Below are 22,070 nucleotides of genomic sequence, written 5' to 3'. Positions count from 1 at the left end.
CAGTGCTCTCTACCTGGTGCCGTGTGCCTCAGTGCTCTCAACCTGGTGCAGTGTGTATAACGTGCTCTTTACCTGGTGCAGTGTGTATAACGTGCACTCTACCTGGTGCAGTGTGTATAACGTGCACTCTACCTGGTGCAGTGTGTATAACGTGCTCTCTACCTGGTGCAGTGTGTATAACGTGCTCTCTACCTGGTGCAGTGTGCCTCAGTGCTCTCTACCTGGTGCAGTGTGCCTCAGTGCTCTCTACCTGGTGCAGTGTGCCTCAGTGCTCTCTACCTGGTGCAGTGTGCCTCAGTGCTCTCTACCTGGTGCAGTGTGCCTCAGTGCTCTCTACCTGGTGCAGTGTGCCTCAGTGCTCTCTACCTGGTGCAGTGTGCCTCAGTGCTCTCTACCTGGTGCAGTGTGCCTCAGTGCTCTCTACCTGGTGCAGTGTGCCTCAGTGCTCTCTACCTGGTGCAGTGTGCCTCAGTGCTCTCTACCTGGTGCAGTGTGCCTCAGTGCTCTCTACCTGGTGCAGTGTGCCTCAGTGCTCTCTACCTGGTGCAGTGTGCCTCAGTGCTCTCTACCTGGTGCAGTGTGCCTCAGTGCTCTCTACCTGGTGCAGTGTGCCTCAGTGCTCTCTACCTGGTGCAGTGTGCCTCAGTGCTCTCTACCTGGTGCAGTGTGCCTCAGTGCTCTCTACCTGGTGCAGTGTGTCTCAGTGCTCTCTACCTGGTGCAATGTGTCTCAGTGCTCTCTACCTGGTGCAATGTGTCTCAGTGCTCTCTACCTGGTGTAATGTGTCTCAGTGCTCTCTACCTGGTGTAATGTGTCTCAGTGCTCTCTACCTGGTGCAATGTGTCTCAGTGCTCTCTACCTGGTGCAATGTGTCTCAGTGCTCTCTACCTGGTGCAATGTGTCTCAGTGCTCTCTACCTGGTGTAATGTGTCTCAGTGCTCTCTACCTGGTGTAATGTGCCTCAGTGCTCTCTACCTGGTGCAGTGTGCCTCAGTGCTCTCTACCTGGTGCACTGTGCCTCAGTGCTCTCTACCTGGTGCAATGTGTCTCAGTGCTCTCTACCTGGTGCAATGTGTCTCAGTGCTCTCTACCTGGTGTAATGTGTCTCAGTGCTCTCTACCTGGTGCAATGTGTCTCAGTGCTCTCTACTTGGTGTAATGTGTCTCAGTGCTCTCTACCTGGGGCAATGTGTCTCAGTGCTCTCTACCTGGTGTAATGTGTCTCAGTGCTCTCTACCTGGTGCAGTGTGCCTCAGTGCTCTCTACCTGGTGCAGTGTGCCTCAGTGCTCTCTACCTGGTGCAGTGTGTATAACGTGCACTCTACCTGGTGCAGTGTGTATAACGTGCTCTCTACCTGTTGCAGTGTGTATAACGTGCTCTCTACCTGGTGCAGTGTGCCTCAGTGCTCTCTACCTGGTGCAGTTACCGCAGTGCTCTCTCCCTGGTGCAGTGTGCCTCAGTGCTCTCTCCCTGGTGCAGTGTGCCTCAGTGCTCTCTCCCTGGTGCAGTGTGCCTCAGTGCTCTCTCCCTGGTGCAGTGTGCCTCAGTGCTCTCTCCCTGGTGCAGTGTGCCTCAGTGCTCTCTCCCTGGTGCAGTGTGCCTCAGTGCTCTCTCCCTGGTGCAGTGTGCCTCAGTGCTCTCTCCCTGGTGCAGTGTGCCTCAGTGCTCTCTACCTGGTGCAGTGTGCCTCAGTGCTCTCTACCTGGTGCAGTGTGTCTCAGTGCTCTCTCCCTGGTGCAGTGTGTCTCAGTGCTCTCTCCCTGGTGCAGTGTGTCTCAGTGCTCTCTCCCTGGTGCAGTGTGCCACAGTGCTCTCTCCCTGGTGCAGTGTGTCTCAGTGCTCTCTACCTGGTGCAGAGTACAGTGTGTCTCAGTGCTCTCTACCTGGTGCAGTGTGCCTCAGTGCTCTCTACCTGGTGCAGTTACCGCAGTGCTCTCTCCCTGGTGCAGTGTGCCTCAGTGCTCTCTCCCTGGTGCAGTATGCCTCAGTGCTCTCTCCCTGGTGCAGTGCGCCTCAGTGCTCTCTACCTGGTGCAGTGCGCCTCAGTGCTCTCTACCTGGTGCAGTGCGCCTCAGTGCTCTCTACCTGGTGCAGTGCGTCTCAGTGTTCTCTACCTGGTGCAGTGCGTCTCAGTGTTCTCTACCTGGTGCAGTGCGACTCAGTGCTCTCTACCTGGTGCAGTGCGCCTCAGTGCTCTCTACCTGGTGCAGTGCGTCTCAGTGTTCTCTACCTGGTGCAGTGCGTCTCAGTGTTCTCTACCTGGTGCAGTGCGACTCAGTGCTCTCTACCTGGTGCAGTGTGTTTCAGTGCTGCCTGGTGCAATGTGTCGAACGTGCTCTATCTGGCGCAATATGTATAACATTCTCTACCTGTCACAGTGTGTATAGGAGGTTCTACCTGGTGCAATGTGTATTAGGTGCACTACTGTGTGGTGTAATGTGAATTGCCACTATTATGTGGCCACACCCCTTCCCCACGAAACAACGCCCCTAAATTTTTGCTGTGCGCCTTCGGCACGCACTGTCCATGCTTTCACCTATAGGGATGGGAGCACCAAGCATTATAGTATGTACCTAATTCTGCCCTTCTAACTGAAAAATGTGCCCTCCCCGTGATCAGCATCCTGCCCTAAAAAAAAATCCTAGAGTGAACACTACATGAGGTGTAATTCTGGACTGTGACGTATACAGGGATAACGTGTGTAATTCTGGACTGCGGCGTATACGGGGTGGGGGTAACATGGGTGTAATTCTGGACTGTGACGTATACGGGGGGGTAATGTGGGTATAATTCTGGACTGTGACGTATACAGGGGTAGGTGTAACATGGGTGTAATTCTGGACTGTGACATATAGGCGGTGGGGGTAACATGGGTGTAATTCTGGCATGTGACATATGGGGGGGTGGGGGTAATGTGGGTGTAATTCTGGACTGACTTATAGTGGGGTGGGGTGTAGACGAGGGATAAGTGGGGTGTGATGGTAACAGGGCGAGGAGGAAGTATGAGGGGGGATCAGTACGTGTGTATGGGTCTATTGTAATGTCAGTCTCTATTACAGCTACATTTACATATAAAGGCGTATATATGGCGAGTCTCCGGCACCATCTGCTGTTATGTCGCTTATCCTCAACCCCGATTGCTGGGTCACACAGGGCACACTGACCTCCGGGACACATCCAGGGATAACAGTGTAAGACTCTATATAGTGCTGGGTCACACTTATCTGGCATCTTCCGGTGTGTAATAGCCCCTAAACATACTATGCTCTCCAGTCATGTATTTATATCATCAGTCATGGGCCCCACACACTTACTGATTACACTGACAGATATGTACGGAATCATTCATTAATGAGCGAGATACCGATCATATCGGTCAGTGTGGAGGCACCAGTGATGAATGATGCGCAGCCCCGCGCTCGTTCACCGTTGGTGCCGGGTCGTTTATGCAGGCCAATATGGACGATCTCATCCATATTAGCATGCAGGGCTACGGGGCCAGGTGATGGGGGGTGAAGAAACCAGGAAGTGATGATTTGCAGGACTACTCTGAAGTGGGGGCAGACATCTAGTACCCCTTTCACACTGCACACCCGGGTCCGACCCTTTCACACTACACTTTTACCCCGGGTTATTGCAGGGTTGGCTCCTTTTAACTCAACCTGCATCAGCAATTAAAACACCATGGATGTCATTTTAAATGGACTTTCTTTGGCTCAGAAAGATGAGGTGTCAGAAGGGGACAAAAGGAGAGGGTGGGGACAGTGGACAGCATTGCAGGAATCATGGCTGACAGAGCGATGTTTTTATACAGAATTGCATCTTTAACTGTTCCAGTAACATACCTCCCATCTGTCCCGATTTTCGTATGACAGTCCCATTTTTTGGGACTGTCCCACCTGCGGGCCGCAGTGTCTCACGGTGGAGGAGGGGGGGCAGTTGGGAGGCTTAGCAGAGCAGCGGTGAATAGACACTGTGCGCATGTGTCTATTCACAGGTGACAGAGGGAGCATGCCAGCAGCTCAGTGATGGTACAAGGGGGCATGACTCACAATCAAGGCTCTCCCGCGAGGCCATGCCCCTTTCAGATAGGCCACGCCCCTTTTCGGGCGTGTGCAAAGGTCCCTCTTTGTACCTTTAATAAGTTGGGAGGCCTGCAGAAAGCTGCCTAGCAATCTCTCGTTGGTAATGCTCTCTCCTGTGTATCAGGGCTCAGTCTGCTGACATCATCAAGGCACGCGGAGAACAGCCAATCAGCACTTTCACACAGAACCCGGGGTGGACACTTTATACCCCTATCACACCGCACAAATTACCCGGTATGGACACGGCATATTGCCGGGTCAACACGGGTCAGTGTGCAGTGTGAAAGCGCCATGTCGGATTTCCAGGGTTATAAGCAGTGTTATTCCCAGGCTGAATACCGGGTCAGCGGCACTGTGAGCGGATTCCCGTGTCGAGGCGACCCGGCACCCGTTTACAAGATAGAGAGAGGCGGAGAGGAGCTCATCTCCCAGCACCGTCTCCACCTTTTGGAATCTATAGGGTGTAGCAACAGAAATTTCGAAGTGACTTGGTGCGGGAATGAGGATAGTCCTCAGAGGGAACTGGGCATGGAGCATATCCGGACGGGGACCAGACCTGAGTGGAAGATGGTGACAAATCCTGGAGGGAGTATAGATGACATGGTGGTAGAGGAGACACCAACAGGTAAAATCTGGAATGTACCTCAGGGGGGAGGATGATGATACATATAGCTATGCAGGGGGGAGGCACAGACCTCGGGGTGCAGGCTAAGGAAAGGGGGACAGACTTTGGCTAAGGAAGGGGGGACGGCCCTGGGAGTGCAGGCTGGGGAAGGGGGGACAGACCCCGGGGTACAGGCTGGGGAAAGGGGGGACAGACCTCTGAGTGCAGGCTGGGATAGGGGGGGGACAGACCTCGGGGTGCAGGCTGGGGAAGGGGGGACCGACCCCGGGGTGCAGGCTGGGGAAGGGGGGACCGACCCCGGGGTGCAGGCTGGGGAAGGGGGGACAGAACTTGGGGTGCAGGCTGGGATAGGGGGGGACAGACCTCGGGGTGCAGGCTGGGGAAGGGAGGACAGAACTTGGGGTGCAGGCTGGGATAGGGGGGGACAGACCTCAGGGTGCAGGCTGGGGAAGGGGGGACAGACCTCAGGGTGCAGGCTGGGGAAGGGGGGACAGACCTCGGGGTGCAGGCTGGGGAAGGGGGGACAGACCTCGGGGTGCAGGCTGGGGAAGGGGGGACAGAACTTGGGGTGCAGGCTGGGATAGGAGGTGACAGACCTCAGGGTGCAGGCTGGGGAAGGGGGGACAGACCTCGGGGTGCGGCCAGGGCCCCCTCACCTGGTAGACCGAGGCCTTGGGCAGGTCCAGGCAGACCGTGCAGCACAGCACCGAGTACAGCCGCTCCTCCAGCCGGACACTCCCGGATCCAGCCTCCACCCGCAGCCGCTTCTTGGGCGGCCAGTCCGCGTCCTGCTCGGGGGGCAGCAGAAGGAGGCGGGCCGGGCCCGGGGAGTCCTCCTGATCGGCGGCGGAGGAGGAAGATGCGGCCATCGGCCCCTGATCCTCCCGCTCCTCCGACATCTCCTCTCAGACGTCCGCCGCCGCCATGACTGTTATCGCCGCATCGCGCCCCGCCCCCTGACGTCACGCTTCATGTGACCAGCAGCCGCCGCGTCCGCCATCTTTACTCCTCCCCTGCCCGGCCCCGTCACATCGCCCTGGCAACGTCACCCACTGACTGGCTGTATACTGCTCATGTACCGGCGCTGTGCTGTGTAACCCGGATCAGGGCTGCAGGGGGGCTCACATCTACCGACACTACCACCCGGGGGGCTCACATCTACCCATACTTGCCTACCTGCCCCTCTCCATGAGGGAGAAAATGCTCTGTTCCTGGACTTTCCTGGTAACCTTTGGTGAAACACCTTTCTTATCAATTAACTAGCTCACCACAGGTGATGGCAATCATACATTACCAGGAAAGTCCAGGAACAGAGCATTTTCTCCCTCATGGAGAGGGGCAGGTAGGCAAGTATGCATCTACCGACACTACCACCCAGGGGGCTCACATCTACCGACACTGCCATCCAGCTAGGGGGCTCACATCTACCGATACTGCCAGCTCACATCTACCGATACTGCCGGCCGAGGGGGTGCTCACATCTACCGATACTGCCGGCTGTGGGGCTCACATCTACCGATACTGCCGGCCGAGGGGGGGCTCACATCTACCGATACTGCCGGCCGAGGGGGTGCTCACATCTACCGATACTGCCGGCTGTGGGGCTCACATCTACCGATACTGCCGGCCGAGGGGGTGCTCACATATACCGATACTGCCGGCTGTGGGGCTCACATCTACCGATACTGCCTCTCGGGGGGCTCACATCTACCGATACTGCCAGCCAGGGGGGCTCACATCTACCGATACTGCCAGCCGGGGGGCTCACATCTACCGATACTGCCGGCCGGGGGGCTCACATCTACCAATACTGCCTGCCGGGGGGGAGGGGGGCTCACATCTACCAATACTGCCTGCCGGGGGGGTCTCGCATCTACCGATACAGCCTGCCGGGGTTCTCACATCTACCGATACTGCCAGCCAGGGGGGTGGGGGGGGGGCAAACATCTACCAATACTGCCCGCCGGGGGGCTCACATCTATTGATACTGCCGGCCGGGGGGAACTCACATCTACCGATACTGGCGGCCGATGTGTCGCTAATGCTGGCCACGCACTGGCCGATGAGTCGCTAATGCTGGCCACGCACTGGCCGATGAGTCGCTGACGCTGGCCACGCACTGGCCGATGAGTCGCTGACGCTGGCCACGCACCGGCCGATGAGTCGCTGACGCTGGCCACGTACCGGCCGATGAGTCGCTGACGCTGGCCACGCACCGGCCGATGAGTCGCTGACGCTGACCACGCACCGACCGATGAGTCGCTGACGCTGACCACGCACCGGCCGATGAGTCGCTGACGCTGGCCACGCACCGGCCGATGAGTCGCTGACGCTGGCCACGCACCGGCCGATGTGTCGCTGACGCTGACCACGCACCGGCCGATGAGTCGCTGACGCTGGCCACGCACCGGCCGATGAGTCGCTGACGCTGGCCACGCACCGGCCGATGTGTCGCTGACGCTGGCCACGCGCCGGCCCATGTATCGCCAACACATACACACAGAAAAAAGAAGCTGTTTTCTGGGGGCACTGAGAACCCCAAAATTGACACATGAATAGATAAAACATCTTTTATTTTCACCAGGAAAATGATTGTAAATTATGATAATGTAAATATATTAATGAGATCCTGTCATTCCTTATGCCCCCTACACATTTGGCGATCCGCCACTGAGCTACCCAATGGCGGATACGGGCGACCAGGCGGCGGGGGGGGGCAGTGACGGGGGGAGTGAAGTTTCTTCACTCCCCCTGTCACCTGGCTCCATATCCCTGCATGTTAATATGGCTGAGATCGTCCATATTGGCCTGCGTGCACAAGTGACAGTGCACCAACGATGAACGAGCGCGGGGCCGCGCATCACTCATCACTGGCGCCTCCACACTGACCGATATGAACGAGTGCTCTTCATTAACAATCGAGAACGTTCATATCGATGAGTGAAATCTAGAAGTGTGTAGCGCTCTTAGGCCCTCATTCCGAGTTGATTGCTGCGTAGCGATCATTTAAAAAGACGGCAAAACTGCGCATGCACCGCAATGCGCACACTCTGCGAACGGGTACAAAGAGCATTGTGGTTTTGCACAGGTTCTAGCGACGCTTTCAGTCACACTGGCGAACGCAGGGAGATTGACAGGAAGTGGGAGTGTCTAGGTGGCAACTGACCATTATCTGGGAGTGTTTGGAAAAACGCAGGCGTGGCCGGGCGTTTGCTGGGCGGGTATCTGATGTCATTACCGTGTCACTCGTCGCAGCAATCATCGCACAGGATAAGTAACTACAGGGCTGGTCTTGTTTTGCACAAAATGATTTTGCAGGCGCTCTGCTGCACAGGCGTTCGCACTCCTGCAAAGCGAAAATACCCTCCCACGTGGGCGGCAACTATGCGTCTGCACGGCTGCTAAAAACTGCTAGCGAGCGATCAACTCGGAATGAGGGCCAGAGTTCCCAAGAAATCTCAATTTCTCTTCATAAAGAGTTGTAGGCATCACATTAAACAGTGTCACTCGTTACATGTTACATTACACTATATGTTCTAGTGCATGTGTGATACATTGTTGTTGGTGTGACGTTACATGGACACAACAGACAGTTCTTCTTATTACAGTCGCAGCCGTACAATTATCCTGCTATTACTGGAATTGTATTATTTCTGCATTGTGTAGATCAGAGTGCCGGTGTCCGGCGGGGCCGCCTGTGACACCACACCTTGTCATTAGCTATTCATAACCATTAGCAATTCAGTAAGCACATATATCGCAATGGTGCGCATCTGCTAATTATTAGGGTTTAATTGTGTCTCATTTGCGCTGTGTAATGCCCCTATCAAATATTAATTAATGGTTGTAATGGATCTTATATTTATCCTGTTCTCACAAATATGTGAGTTCACTCGTGCAGTGTATATACATACCGTAGACTGAGGAAGAAGAGGAAAGAATGTCTCTCTGTTGGCGCACGTGAGAAGATATTAAAATGTAACTTTTAATAGATACATTAAAATTGTCCAAACACGAAATAAAACAGTGCAATACGTCCAATATTACAAAATAATACACAAACTACCCAAAGTGAGTGAAACAATTAATAAAGTGACATTTTTAAAACCAAGGCTCACTACCTGTGTTATGTCTTATATTATTATGTTTAGTTATATCTTATTACGGATCAGAATGTTCTGGGACAACCATCTAATACTCAAAATATGATATATTAGTAAATTTATGATCAGTCTACTTAGTTACATATCGGGATAGTTGTCCTATCAATATACAGAAATTATAATGCTGGAGACTGAATTATAACTGGGGATTTATTCAGAGTAATATCCCTTCTCCAGTGATTATATTTACTTCCAACATTGCAGGTTTATTATCACTGCACAAAATCATCAAATATTCTGCAATATTTGGATTAATATATGTGACCCGATCATTGATAAGAATAATTTGTCCCCATAATGTTAATTAGTTCACAACAGTGTACAATAATTTGCTGAATATTAGTTAAACACTGTGAGGTGTTATATTATATCACTCCATATTCTGAATTTCCACTTATCCAGAGAGCACATAGTAACTGTGCTACTTGTATCCATGAATAGTATCTATTGTAGCAACATTAAGTTCCTCATAGCTTGCCTTGGTTACTGGCAGCTGTAGAAAAAAGAATGTGTGATTGTAACTTCCTTCATTGCAAATAGAGACAAATGTATCTTTCAGCAGGTGACTGTGCTGCTTGTAAGTACATACAGTGTAGCTTGTTACAATGAGATCACTGAGTCTGTCCTCAATGCCTGAGTGTAATAGGTAAGCGGCTTGTAACTAATATATTATCTAGCTCTTTATTGATTAATGAATGCTGCAGATATTACAATTTGCACTCTGAAATCTTTACATAGAATATGCACATTCACCATTGTCAAAGTCGAAAATATTTCATTACACACATCACGTACAAACTACACACAGATGGCCTCCGTGCGCGTACTTGTTCTGCCGTGCATGCACATATTCGCAATTTGCGTATGATCGCTCCCGCGGTCCTGCGTATTAGCGAGTGGTATGAGTAATTACGGTAGTGTTTGTAATCGCATGGAAAAGCCATAAAAACACATTACATATTTAATCCACATAGTGCACAATGTACACATAGTCTCCCTGCACCACACCAGCGAGTTACACTTGCTTAAAGGGTATAAGAACAAAGGGATTCACCTTTACAGGATAGGAGGGGACAGAATTAGGTTAGGAGGTGGTGTTTTGTATCCAGCTGTGGGGTATTTTAAGAGCAATATTCCGGTGTTAGTTTGCAGAAGATCACACGCTCCTGCGAATAGTTATGCGCAGGAGCAGAATATTAATATCTACTTTATGACTTCCGGTTCCGGCGCCCATGTGAGGAGAAGCTGATTGCTGCAGCTCTCCTGCACCCTCGGCAACCGGAGCACACAGCGCCTCCAATTCGCGGCTTTTCTCCGCGCCGGTTGCACAATACCAGTGGGAAGGTGTAGAGAACTGGATGGAGAGGTTTCTGTCCTCCCCTATGCCCCCTAAAGTCCAAAGATCGAGCTCTGAAAAACGGCCGGGAGAATCCAAGATGGCCGCCGCATCTAACTCACAAACGAGTCTGCAGGCTGCTGGCAGCACCAAACAGGCTTCTGCAAAACACACTTCTCCCTCAGGTGAGCCTGACTGTACCCCTGTCTCTCCAGTGACTTATGCTGATGTAGTAAGAGCTGTTAGGGATACCATGGAGCCTATCATGGATGCACATGCTGTTAAAATGCAGCAGGCAGTAAAAGATCTAAAATCCCAAATCAAGCAGTTATCTAAGACTGTTCTTACAAATGAACAAAGGCTGGGGGAGACTTTTCAGGATGTTGGGGATCTTAAGAACAGATATGATGAGCTCCAGAAATCTCACTTTCAACTGCTGAACAAGGTTGATGATCTTGAAAATAGATCGAGGAGATCGAATCTTCGGGTGCTGGGGCTCCCTGAGTCACTGAAAGGTCCTGATTTTACTCTGTTTTTGCAAACGTCCCTCCTTGATTTACTGCATATCCAAGATGAATGCACCGGCTTAGTTATTGAGAGAGCCCACAGACTGGGTCCCCCACGTTCTGCACCTAATAGCAGACCACGTGTGGTCATATTTAAATGTCTGAACTTTCTCCATAAGGAGGCAATATGGTCGGCATCCAGGAAGCATAGAAATTTACAATGGGAGGGAGCTCGTTTGGCCATTTTCCAGGACTACTCCACGGAGGTTTCCCGGGCCCGTCGAGAATTTACCCCCCTTTGCTCTCGTTTGGTAAAGGAGAATAAAAAATTTGCTCTGCTCTTCCCTGCAAGACTACGTCTGTTTGATGGAAATTCTTTTCGAGACTTTACAAACCTTGCAGATGCAGAGGCTTATGTTTCCGAGGCCTCCCAGGCAGATGACGACTCCTCTCAGGTGGACGACACCCTGGAGAGGGATGGCTGAGTATTGCTCCTGGACTTATCTGTTTCTGGCGATGCCCGCCTGTGACAGGACGGTACCGTACGGAAGCACTCGCCGCTTGCCGCGTCCCGTCGGCTGCGCACAGAATGGAAGGTCAAGCCGCACGAGGCCTGACCACATAGGGGATTCCCGCTTACCGTCAGTAACCGCCTGTTACTGACTCCACCCACTGCGCTGTGGGCGGGTTCTTGCTGCCACCACCAAACTCCTAACCTGCCGTGGCGTTTGGAACCACGGTTCTGCTCTGTATGTGCCGACGCACTGCTTTACCACAGCTGTGTGGTGCTGACGAATCCCCACTAGCCACTTGCTAGGCCTCTACCGGTAGCTGGCAGAAGGCGGAGCTTGGAGACGCTAAGTGCTTCCCTGGACAGCCGGAGGACGGGGCTAGGTTTGGCCTAACCCTGTTGGTCACAAGATGAAGCAGTCTTCTTGAGGCAAAGATGTTTATTTGCTCAATAGTTCTAAAGAGAACCCTTCCCTATTGCTAGGGGCAACAGCATACAGCAAGATGTTCCAGCAGAATAAAGATGGTACAACTACAACTCTGGAGGCACGCAGGTCTCCTTTTTATGTCAGTTTTCCACACAGTACCACAGGGGGGTAAGCCCTCCCTGTCTTCTCCAACCAATCAGGTTATTCTACAAAATACCAATAAATTACATTTTACAAGGATATAAGTGCAATACAGGTTGAGTATCCCATATCCAAATATTCCGAAATACGGAATATTCCGAAATACAGACTTTTTTAAGTGAGAGTGAGATAGTGAAACCTTTGTTTTTTGATGGCTCAATGTACACAAACTTTGTTTAATACACACAGTTATTAAAAATATTGTATTAAATTACCTTCAGGGTGTGTGTATAAGGTGTATATGAAATATAAATGAATTGCGTGAATGTAGATACACTTTGTTCACTGCACAAAGTCACAAAAAATATTGGCTAAAATTACCTTCCGGCTGTGTGTATAATGTGTATATGAAAGATAAATGCATTCTGTGCTTAGATTTAGGTCCCATCACCATGATATCTCATTATGGTATGCAATTATTCCAAAATACGGAAAAATCCGATATCCAAAATACCTCTGGTCCCAAGCATTCTGGATAAGGGATACTCAACCTGTAAAACAATATCCTCCTTCCTGTCACCCAGACAACGTTTGGTATCAGATTAACATCACTATTGATAAATTTATCACATAGCTTCAAAATACAGATGTTTCTGGTCATTCACATCTACAGGCAATCCCAGTGTTTAAGATTACAACAGGAATGGCTACAATACAAACAAACAGTCTTCCTTCCTACATCGGTCGTTCGTATGTCAATTAAATCAGGTACATGAAACAAGTTCCAAGCCCATAGACCCAGTGATTAGCATCTCTCTCTAAGGAACTTACACATCAAAAGGTATCAGGGGCGGATTGGGATCGAAAACCAGCCCGGGAAATTTATGGAAGCAGCCCTCATGAAGGGGGGTGAGGGGGGGCTGTTGAGGGGGAGGAGTCTGTTGAGTGGGAGGGATTACTGCTCAGAAAGCCTGATTATAGAAAGCACTTAGAGCGTGCCGTTGGCGCGCCTCAAAATTTTAGGGGTGTGGCTTCATGGGGAAAGGGGCATGGCCACATAATACCGCCAATTCACATTACACCACACAGTAGTGCCGCTTATAGACATTGCACCAGAAATAACCTCCTATACACACTGCGCCAGGAAGAGCACGTTATACATATTCCGCCAGATAGAGCACGTCTACACTTTGCGCCAGGTAGAGAACGGTATACACTTTTTACCCCAGGCAGAGAACATTATACACATTGCCCCAGGTAAAGCACATTATTTTCGGGCTTGAAACGATGATAAAAAAAAATATATAGTATATATATAGTATATGACAGACCGCAATAATGAACACCACACAGGAGGTATGTTTCAACGTTTCAATGCCTTAACATAATATATGGCATTTTCATCAGGTAGTCATATACAGTATGTTTAGGCAATGAAACGTTGAAACTTACCTCCTGTGCGGTGTTCAATATTGTGTGGAGTGCCGCTGTCTGTCACATACTATATATCCTTCTGCGGGAAACCAGCTAAGTAATGGTGACATATGGAGTGCGGTTAACGCTGCCGCGATCGGAGCTAAACACCGCTCAGGGCAGCCGGCCAGCATGAGGGATAACGGCGGCCACTGAGGGGACGTCCGGACCAGCCAAATGGCATCTGGTCCGGCATCCCGGCATGCCAATCTGCCGCTGATTACAGCGTACGCAGGTGCCTATACCCCTTTTCTTTACTCGGTACGCTCTTTGAAGCCTCACCTTTCCCTTTAGTCTTTATTCTCATTTACTCTCCCTTTCTTTTCTAGATCATCTCACTCACTTTTCTTCCTTTCTCATCTCTCAGATAACATACTGACCTTGACTCTTCTAACCTCTCACACAGAGCATCTCACCATACACAGAGCATTTCACAATACACAGAGCATCTCACTATACACAGAGCATCTCACTGTACACAGAGCATCTCACTAGCTTTCTTTTCTCTATCACCTACTTTTCTTTGCTGCCTCAGGTGCCCTAGTCTTTTCTTTCCCTCCACTGTCATTCCTAACTCACATTCCTCTCTTCACTCTCACTTATCCTTATACCTTTCTGCACTGCAGCTTACTGTACTCACTACTAATCTCTTCTTCTGCCTCACGTCTTCCTCACATTCTCCAAGTCTCTGTAGTGTGTAGTTAAATGGAAGCAGACAGTTCTGTGCAGAGTGCTGATCCCGCTCCCTGTCGTCATAAAGAGGGCGGGGCTTACAGTGAGGAAGTGCTGCACACTGACAGCTCACCGAGCACGAGCAGCTCTACACAGCCTGCAGCTAAACAGACTATGAAAGGGGGCTGTTTCTCAGCGCTACCCGATCGGAGCTAAGCTCCGATCGCGGTAGCCGGCCTGGTGGAGGAGAAAGTCGGCCCACTGAGGGGACAACGGGGCCAGCCTACCAGGAACTGGCATGGTGTCCCGGCGTCCCAATCCGCCCCTGAAAGGTATTGTCCTTCACACCTCGCTGCTAGGACAGAGCCCTTAGCATGCCACTTCCTATTTCCAGAGGATAAGAGATGCTTATTCAGACATCTATAGTAACTGCATTTTTTCCTTTAAATACATTTCATTTAAACACGTGTTTCCCTTTAAATATACACAGAGCCTGTCTTGAATATAAAATAGATACAGTTAAACATGCCTTCCTGCAATGGTGCACAGAGCACTACGTATGACATCTTAAAACACATCATTCAACAAACTTTCAAACAGTCCGTAACATGGCGCCGGGCACGAGGGTTAACCCCTTCAGTGCCGCAGACGCCATTACACGTGTGGCTGGCTAGTCTCTCCGGCCACACCGCCAATCTAATATAATTTAATTATTGCGGTAGAAGCTGCCGCAGGTGTTTTTTCCCCACAAAAGAGCATTTGGTCTTATACAACGGGCCGAACCATTTTACTTTGTTTTATGTTTTAGATTTTTCTTATACATCTGCTGTTTTCTCCTGGAAATGCAATCTTTCTAGAATGTTTACATATGTTTAGAGGAGATATTTCCCCCCTTTTATTTATGTGACAGGCTGCATTTTTCTTTTTCTGTAACATGCTCTGTGTGCTCTGATATTTTCTGGTTAATTTTCTTAGATATATTTTCATATAATATGTTGCCGAGGGTGGGTAAGGGCGCCCCCTCCCTCACTTTTTTTCTCAGGTTATCAAATTCTGGCTGGCTCAGTGGTGGTCTATGACGGCTTCTGTGCTTGCTTGTTTTCTGAAGTTATGATCGTCCTTAGCAGGACTTTCTTTCACAATTTTAATGTTATATTCTGTGTGTTTTCTATGTTTTTGTTCTTCTTTTCTTCTCCCCCTCCCCTTCTTTTCCTTATGTGTCCACCCCGGTATGTTTGGTATTTGTTTCTCGACGGCTGTAGATATTATGGTTACTGTGCATGTTTTCAGGTTTTCCCAGTTCATTTGATGCATGGCTAGTTAGAGTGTCGGCACGTGGAATGTGGGAGGGATCAACTCCCCAGCTAAACGCAGAAAGATTTTGCTCTATCTTCGGAAGGTGGGGATGGATGTTGTTTTCATTCAGGAATCTCACCTTATGCCAAATGAGGTGGTAAAACTGAACACTATGGGTTGGTCTGTGGTAGCCTCTTCCTCCTTCTCTTCTAAGGCTAGGGGAGTGATTATTTTAGCACGGCACACGATCCCTATCTCCGTCCATGCGATTTTAGATGACACTCAGGGTCGGTATGTACTGGCAGATGTCACATTGTATGCATCCAGGTTCCTACTTTGTAATATTTATGCTCCCAATCAGTACTCTAAGCAATTTTATACGAACATGGTCACTAAGCTACTAAATTACTCTGAAATTCCCATAATCCTGGGTGGAGATTTTAATTTATATTCTTCTCCAACCTTGTATAAATCCCCCCCCCCCCTCGTGCTCCCCCCTGGTTACCACGTATTGGTATCCCCTATATCTGCTCGCAGTTGTCCTTAGTGGATGTGTGGCGCGCATGCTACCCATTAGAAAGGGAGTTTACATGTCTCTCAGCTGCGCACCACACGTTCTCGAGGATTGATTATCTGCTGTTATCTGACTCCCTTTTCTCAAAAGTGGCTGACTCAAAAATTGAGAATATCTGTATTTCAGATCATGCTCTATGCTGGATGAAATTGATGCTCCTTTCAGAAAAATCCCCATTCCGCTCCTGGCACTTCCCCTCTCATTTAAGTGGCTCTCTAAAATTCCGCTCCTCATTAGATGCAGCGTGGCTGGATTATCATACGCACAATGGAGAAACTCTGAGCGACGATCCTGCTCTTTTCTGGCAGGCGTCAAAATCAGTTATCCGGGGACACATTATTTCCTATAGTAAAAAAAGGGATTTAGATTTAAATTCACAATATTTGGAAGCCCAGGCGGCTCTCACTCTCGCTTTCCAGGAATTTAAGTCCTCCCCCTCCCCTTCTACTAGAGAACGGTACCTTACACAAAAAACACTGTTCGATACCCTCCTTTCTCAATTGGAAGCGAAATATTCATTTTCAAGAGACTGTAGCATTTACAGATATGGCAACAAGTCTGGCAAACTGTTATCACGTTTATTAAAGGGCAGACACCCTAAAGTGGTCATTCACTCTCTGCTCACCCAAGGTGGAGACAGAGTACGGACCTCGGTTGAGATTGCTGAGGTGCTACAGTCTTTTTATTCCACTCTGTATGCACGTCCTATTATCAACCAGACACACAAGTCTAGCTTTTGGTCTTCTACTGATCTGCCTCAAATGTCAGAGTCGCACTGTACCTCTCTTCTTGCACCTATCACCACTGAGGAAGTTTCTCTAGCAATAGGTGGACTGAAGACTGTGAAGACTCCGGGTCCTGACGGTTTCGCCAATGACTACTATAAAATTCTATCTACTAGACTGAGCGAACCTCTTTCTGTCTTATTTAATTCTTTTATGCAGGGTGCTTCCTTGCCCCAATATTTTAATTCAGCCGTCATAAAGGTTATCCCGAAGCCTGGCCGGGATCCTGAGTCTCCCAGCTCTTATCGTCCGATCTCCCTTTTAAACACGGATTACAAATTATTCACTAAAATCCTCTCAAATAGACTCAAATTCATAGTCCCTGACATAGTGCATACGGACCAGACTGGATTTGTCTGGGGTCGGCAATCAGTGAGCAATATCCGAAAGGTCTTGACTGTTATGCAGGCCTTTCAGCTTTCCAAACCCACGGATACTAATGTATTATTATCCATTGATGCCGAAAAGGCGTTTGACCTGGTCACCTGGGACCATCTGTATGAAACGCTCCATCGCTTTGGTGCACCTGAGGACTTTGTCTCTCTTATTTCCCATCTATATGAATCTCTCTCCACTCAAGTTTTGGGGAATAGTATTCTCTCTTCCCCTTTCCTTATCCAGAGTGGCACACGACAGGGCTGCCCCTTGTCACCTTTATTATTTGCCTTAGCTTTAGAACCCTTAGCTGTTTCCCTGAGAAACTCTCCCGAATTTGCAGGCATAAAAATCATGGACACCACGATAAAATTATCACTGTATGCCGACGACATGCTGCTATTTATTTCCCATCCTGATACGTCCATCCCTGCGATTGTCTCCCTGATTGAACAATTTGGTTCTTTTGCGGGATACAAGATTAATATATCCAAATCCGAGCTCCTCCTCCTTTCAGGGGACTCCTCCCTCTTTCCATCACACCCGGTCCTGTCCCGATTCCCAGTTACCCGAGATAGTCTTAAATATTTAGGAGTTCAGATCCCTACTTCTCTCCCGGATCTATATGCGATTAATTTTGGTCCTATTTTGTCCAAGGTGTCTAAAATACTTACTGACTGGGCGTCCCTGCCCTTATCTCTTATGGGTCGTGCAGAGGTTATTAAATCTGTGATATTTCCCAAAATTGCTTATTTCCTGCTTATGCTCCCTATTGCCCTCGTTGAGAAAGATGTCCTTTTCCTTAAGCAATGTTTCACTAGATTTCTATGGGCCGGAAAACGACCAAGAGTCCCCTACGCTAGATTGCAGCTATTACGTGAAGAGGGAGGTATGGGAATCCCGGATCCAGTCCTATTTAGTAGAGCAGCAATGTACAGGTATATCACAGACTGGCTTTGGGGCAGATCAGTATTTACGAACCTGACACTTGAACTGGCCGTATTTCACCCTTTCTCCCCTGCTGCACTCTTACATACCCCAAACTCCCGCCTCCCATCTGGGATAAAACAGAATATTTTGTTTTGGCATACATATCGAGCATGGCAGGTCACACACACTAAAGCACAGAGAAAACCTGACACCTCTCTTCACACTACGTTCTGGGGCAACCCATGTTTCCTTCCTGGCCGTGATAACACACATTTTTTGAGTTGGAGAGAAAAGGGGATCGCAGCTATTAGAGACATATATGACCTAGGAGGCAACGCAGTGCTTTCTTTCTCTGACATCCAGATAAAGTTTGGTATATCCCACCGGGAATTTTTTATGTACCTACAGGCTAGGCATTTTGCTCAATCCCAGTCTCATCCTATGATTTCTGAGGCTACCACAGACCCGCTGCGCACCCTAATGGTGCTCACTAAAGATTGTCCTTACCATCTCAATTATTTCAGAAACACCTTTAGGGTCTCATACAGAGACCGGCTCTGGGAACCCGCGCTGTCCTCATGGTCCAGAGATATCCCCAATATGGGATCGAGCGCTGAATTATTAGATAACATTTTACCCATTTTCAGGTCCTTATATTCAGCCTCTTTGCAAGAGGTACACTTGAAAACGCTCCAAAGGGCATATATAGCACCTAATCAGAGGGCACACATGGTCCCAGACGACACTGGCTGTTGCATCAAATGTACTGCGCAGAGTGCCACCTTGTACCACAATATGTGGTCTTGCCGGAAAATATCTAAGTTTTGGTATAAGGTGGTCGCTTATCTCAACACAGTATTTAACTTACAGTTAATAAAACGTCCTAAGGCTTGCTTGTTACTTGATTTTAGGGAATGGTCTCTTGGGCCTGAAGATAGAGATATTGTTCCGGTAATCTCTGTCATTTTGACAATTGCCAAGAAACAAATTCTTAATAATTGGATCTAACCGTCTACCCCTTCTTTGATGGCTGTAAAACACATGACCCTCCGAATTATTTATTTTGAGAGGCGTGCTACTCTTCCTGACATAGAAATGGGGGTCAGGCGGTTTGCCAAGAAGTGGGAGAGGTACATTGATACTCTAGATCCGGACATACAATCTTTCATATATAAATTATTTGAGACCACAAAGTGGTACCTATATAGACAAATCGATAGGGCCTAGTGATAACTTAGGCCTATGTTCTGTTCCTTTGAGACCTCCTGTTCTTTTCCTAGGAAATGTAATCATACTAATCTTAATACCCCACGCTGTATGTTTAGTCCGAGGCCAATTAGATACTGAACCTTCTCTTTGGTTAGAATGGCTAACCATGCCGGAAATGCCTTTTTATTATTCTTAACCAAGATGTCTTTGGCCGTTACTCATTCAGGAACTGATCATACTTGTATTGTCCTCCCCATTTGTTCCCCCCCCCCCTCCTCCTCCTGTCTGTCTTCTTCATTGACCTCTCCGGTATATTGATGTTCTGTAAACTCTCATGTAAAACTAGGTGCTTGACCGTGGGTATATGATGATTTCGTATGCTGAGACGCAAACGGGTACTGTTTTCATCATTTCTTAGACCTCAAGTAGATTAAAATTGTCCATCCTTTGCCTTTTACCCAAGCCCACAGCTACCGACCATATAGGTATTTGTTGATTTCACTGATGTGATTTAAAAGCACTTTACGTTGGAACACTGTAACTATACCGGTTTCTCTCTGGTCTTTGGTTTGTCTGTACCATGAAGGTCTTCCCTGTTTTTTGTATTTCTATATAAAAATCTAATAAAAATTGTTGAATAAAAAAAAAAAATATCTACTTTATTCACTGTACTCCTGATATTCGGCGGGAACCCAGTGGAGAACATCTGCAAGTGCACCTGGACCAGACATCGCCCACCTATTCAAACCGACCTATGACCTCTCCTGTACTGTAAATGACCATCCCAGTGACCAATAGACAAAGAGATTACAGTTCCCATTGTGTTAGGTTTTGGACAAATGTATAAAAAGCCAGCTGCAGGCCCGGTCACACACAATCTCTGAAGATCATCTACCTTGATGATTGAGGACCGTACCGGGAAGCGCAGGCGAACAAACGTATGTACCATTGACTGTAGCCTTTTTCTCTTATTGTATTGTATTATTGTTGTAACCCCCTACTAGTAAAGATAACCATTGGTGGGTTGGACGCCAACATAGTTTTTGAAATACAATTGGTGTCAAGCCCAATTTCCTGCTAAAGGTTTAAGGTATATTACTATCACACGTGTAACTGCATTGTTCTCTCAGCATGTCTCTGTGTGTGTGTACGCACTGCGTGTACTTTGTACGTCCATCGCGGCATGAGTATACAAAGTGCGTACGGGGTACGGGCCTTTGTACGCTAACTGTGTAAAAAGTACGTAGGGTAAGGATTAAATACAGCAGCCGCAGCGGCTCGATTTTAAAGTGTATTAAGAGTGTTTTAAAACATTGCTTTTAGTCCTGCTCTATCAGCAAAGGGTGGAAATATATCTATGTTAAACCTTTTTCTGGTTGCTGGATGTTTTAAAACCCTATTTGTGTGCTGGTAGATTGCTTCTGCTCTGTCTGGTCTGCAGAGGTGCTGATAGAACTTGTAGGTAAACAGGAAAAAAACTATTTAAAAATCTGTAATTTTTTTGGGCGCCAAAAGCGTACACAAAGGGTACCGATACTTTGCATACACTCTCACATATTGTTGCCACAAGGTATAGATTGCTAGACCAGTTTAGATCTATGTGAAATCGGATACATTTGTTGCTACTTAGATAAATTTGAATTAGTGTGTTAAGGGAGTAATTATAAAAACACAAAACGCAGTTCTGGCCTGGTTGTAAAGGGTTACACAGAACAAGTGTGGGTTGTGTTTGTGAGCGATTGTAGTTTGTATTGCTCACATTTATAGAGGTTGTGTGATTTGTTTTATTGCGGACGCACGTTTTGTACACGTGGCCCGGACAAAGTACAGGACCGCACACGCAGCGTAAAAGGCACGCACGGTCGCGTGTTTACGCAAAGTTGCGTAAGAGTGCAGATGCTAAGTACAAATTACACGATAGTTCGTTCAATTAAAAGGTGGGGTAGTATACCTTAAATACAATAGCACATAATTATCCGATTTCAAAAGCAGATTAGTATAAGACGTTTGTCTAAACTGTACTGCCTCTGGGGTAAAGCTGCTGATCAGAAAGAGTGGAAATTTTCTGTACAGAAAAACACTGTGTATTTGTGTGAGCTGAAAGCGGAGTGAGTGTATTTGAACCCCGGAATTTGGGATCCCGTCGTTGGTACACCAAGTAAGTGGAGGCTTGGCAGTGTGAGGCGGCTGACTCACGTTAGTATAGATAGTAAAGTACGCAAACCATGAGGAGATTTGCAGAGGAGCGTAATAGGGAATTGTGCATTGTGTAGTAAATAAAAAGGTTTTTTGTTACGCTCCGGCTGAAGGATCGCAGTTTGTATATTCAACTCCAGTGGTCGTAGAGCGGATAGGTAACAGGTACCTATACGCTGTGCGATTGGACCGCGCGTTTGTGGGTGTGATACGTGATGCAACTTGATACCCTTGTGCGAAACTTATGCACAAAACCGCAGTATCATTAGCGCCGTGTAGAGCATACGCAAGTGCATAGGGAGTTTTCGCTGGTCTCTCTCAGGAAAATCTCCAATGGTGGATATTCACTGGAAACGGTAAGTCACTCCTAACACTTCCAGTGAATAGAAACCAGTTAGGGTCCTCACTGGGTACGCGGTAGTCACTATTGGAGTGAGTCGTGGTACATCAGCGGAGAAGGAGTGGGTGAAAGCGCTCTAAGAACTTTCACCGTCTATTCGTGTCGTGCATTGGGGATTGCGTAAAAGGAAAAAGTCTGCGATGGGATCCAATTGCACAAGCGGTGGACGTATGGTAGCCAGGGTTCAGGTTGAAGAGCCGCGGCCCAAGGGGTCAGCGAGGTTTATTATGTGTGGGAAATATGGTCCACACGTGGAGACTTTTTGTTCTGAATGGGTACGTATGACTGCGGAAGATAGGGCATCATTCCCTAGGGTGGGCAGCTTTGAGCCAGAGGTACTGCAGAACATAAGGATTAGGATATGTC

The 22,070-nt window shown here is 48.4% G+C and overlaps 1 protein-coding gene across 6 annotated transcripts in view; it reads right to left on the bottom strand.

Moving 5' to 3' along the window:
* Nucleotides 1-13,960, bottom strand: part of ZFTRAF1 (zinc finger TRAF-type containing 1) — a 44,417-nt gene extending 30,457 nt beyond the window's left edge. For 3 of the 6 annotated variants that reach the window (XM_063921042.1, XM_063921044.1, XM_063921045.1), the window contains exon 1: nucleotides 5,367-5,680. In XM_063921042.1, coding sequence (XP_063777112.1) covers nucleotides 5,367-5,609 — 243 coding nt within the window. In that variant the 5' untranslated portion in view covers nucleotides 5,610-5,680. Of the gene's footprint in view, nucleotides 1-5,366; nucleotides 5,682-13,907 lie in introns of those variants that run through there. The other 3 variants (XM_063921043.1, XM_063921047.1, XM_063921041.1) reach the window with 3 other exon arrangements.
* Between the last annotated feature and the right edge of the window lie 8,110 nt (nucleotides 13,961-22,070).

Source organism: Pseudophryne corroboree, chromosome 5 (assembly GCF_028390025.1).
Source record: "Pseudophryne corroboree isolate aPseCor3 chromosome 5, aPseCor3.hap2, whole genome shotgun sequence".
Taxonomy (NCBI): domain Eukaryota; kingdom Metazoa; phylum Chordata; class Amphibia; order Anura; family Myobatrachidae; genus Pseudophryne; species Pseudophryne corroboree.
The sequence above is the reverse complement of the archived record's forward strand: the minus strand, read 5'-3'. Positions and strand labels throughout refer to the sequence as shown.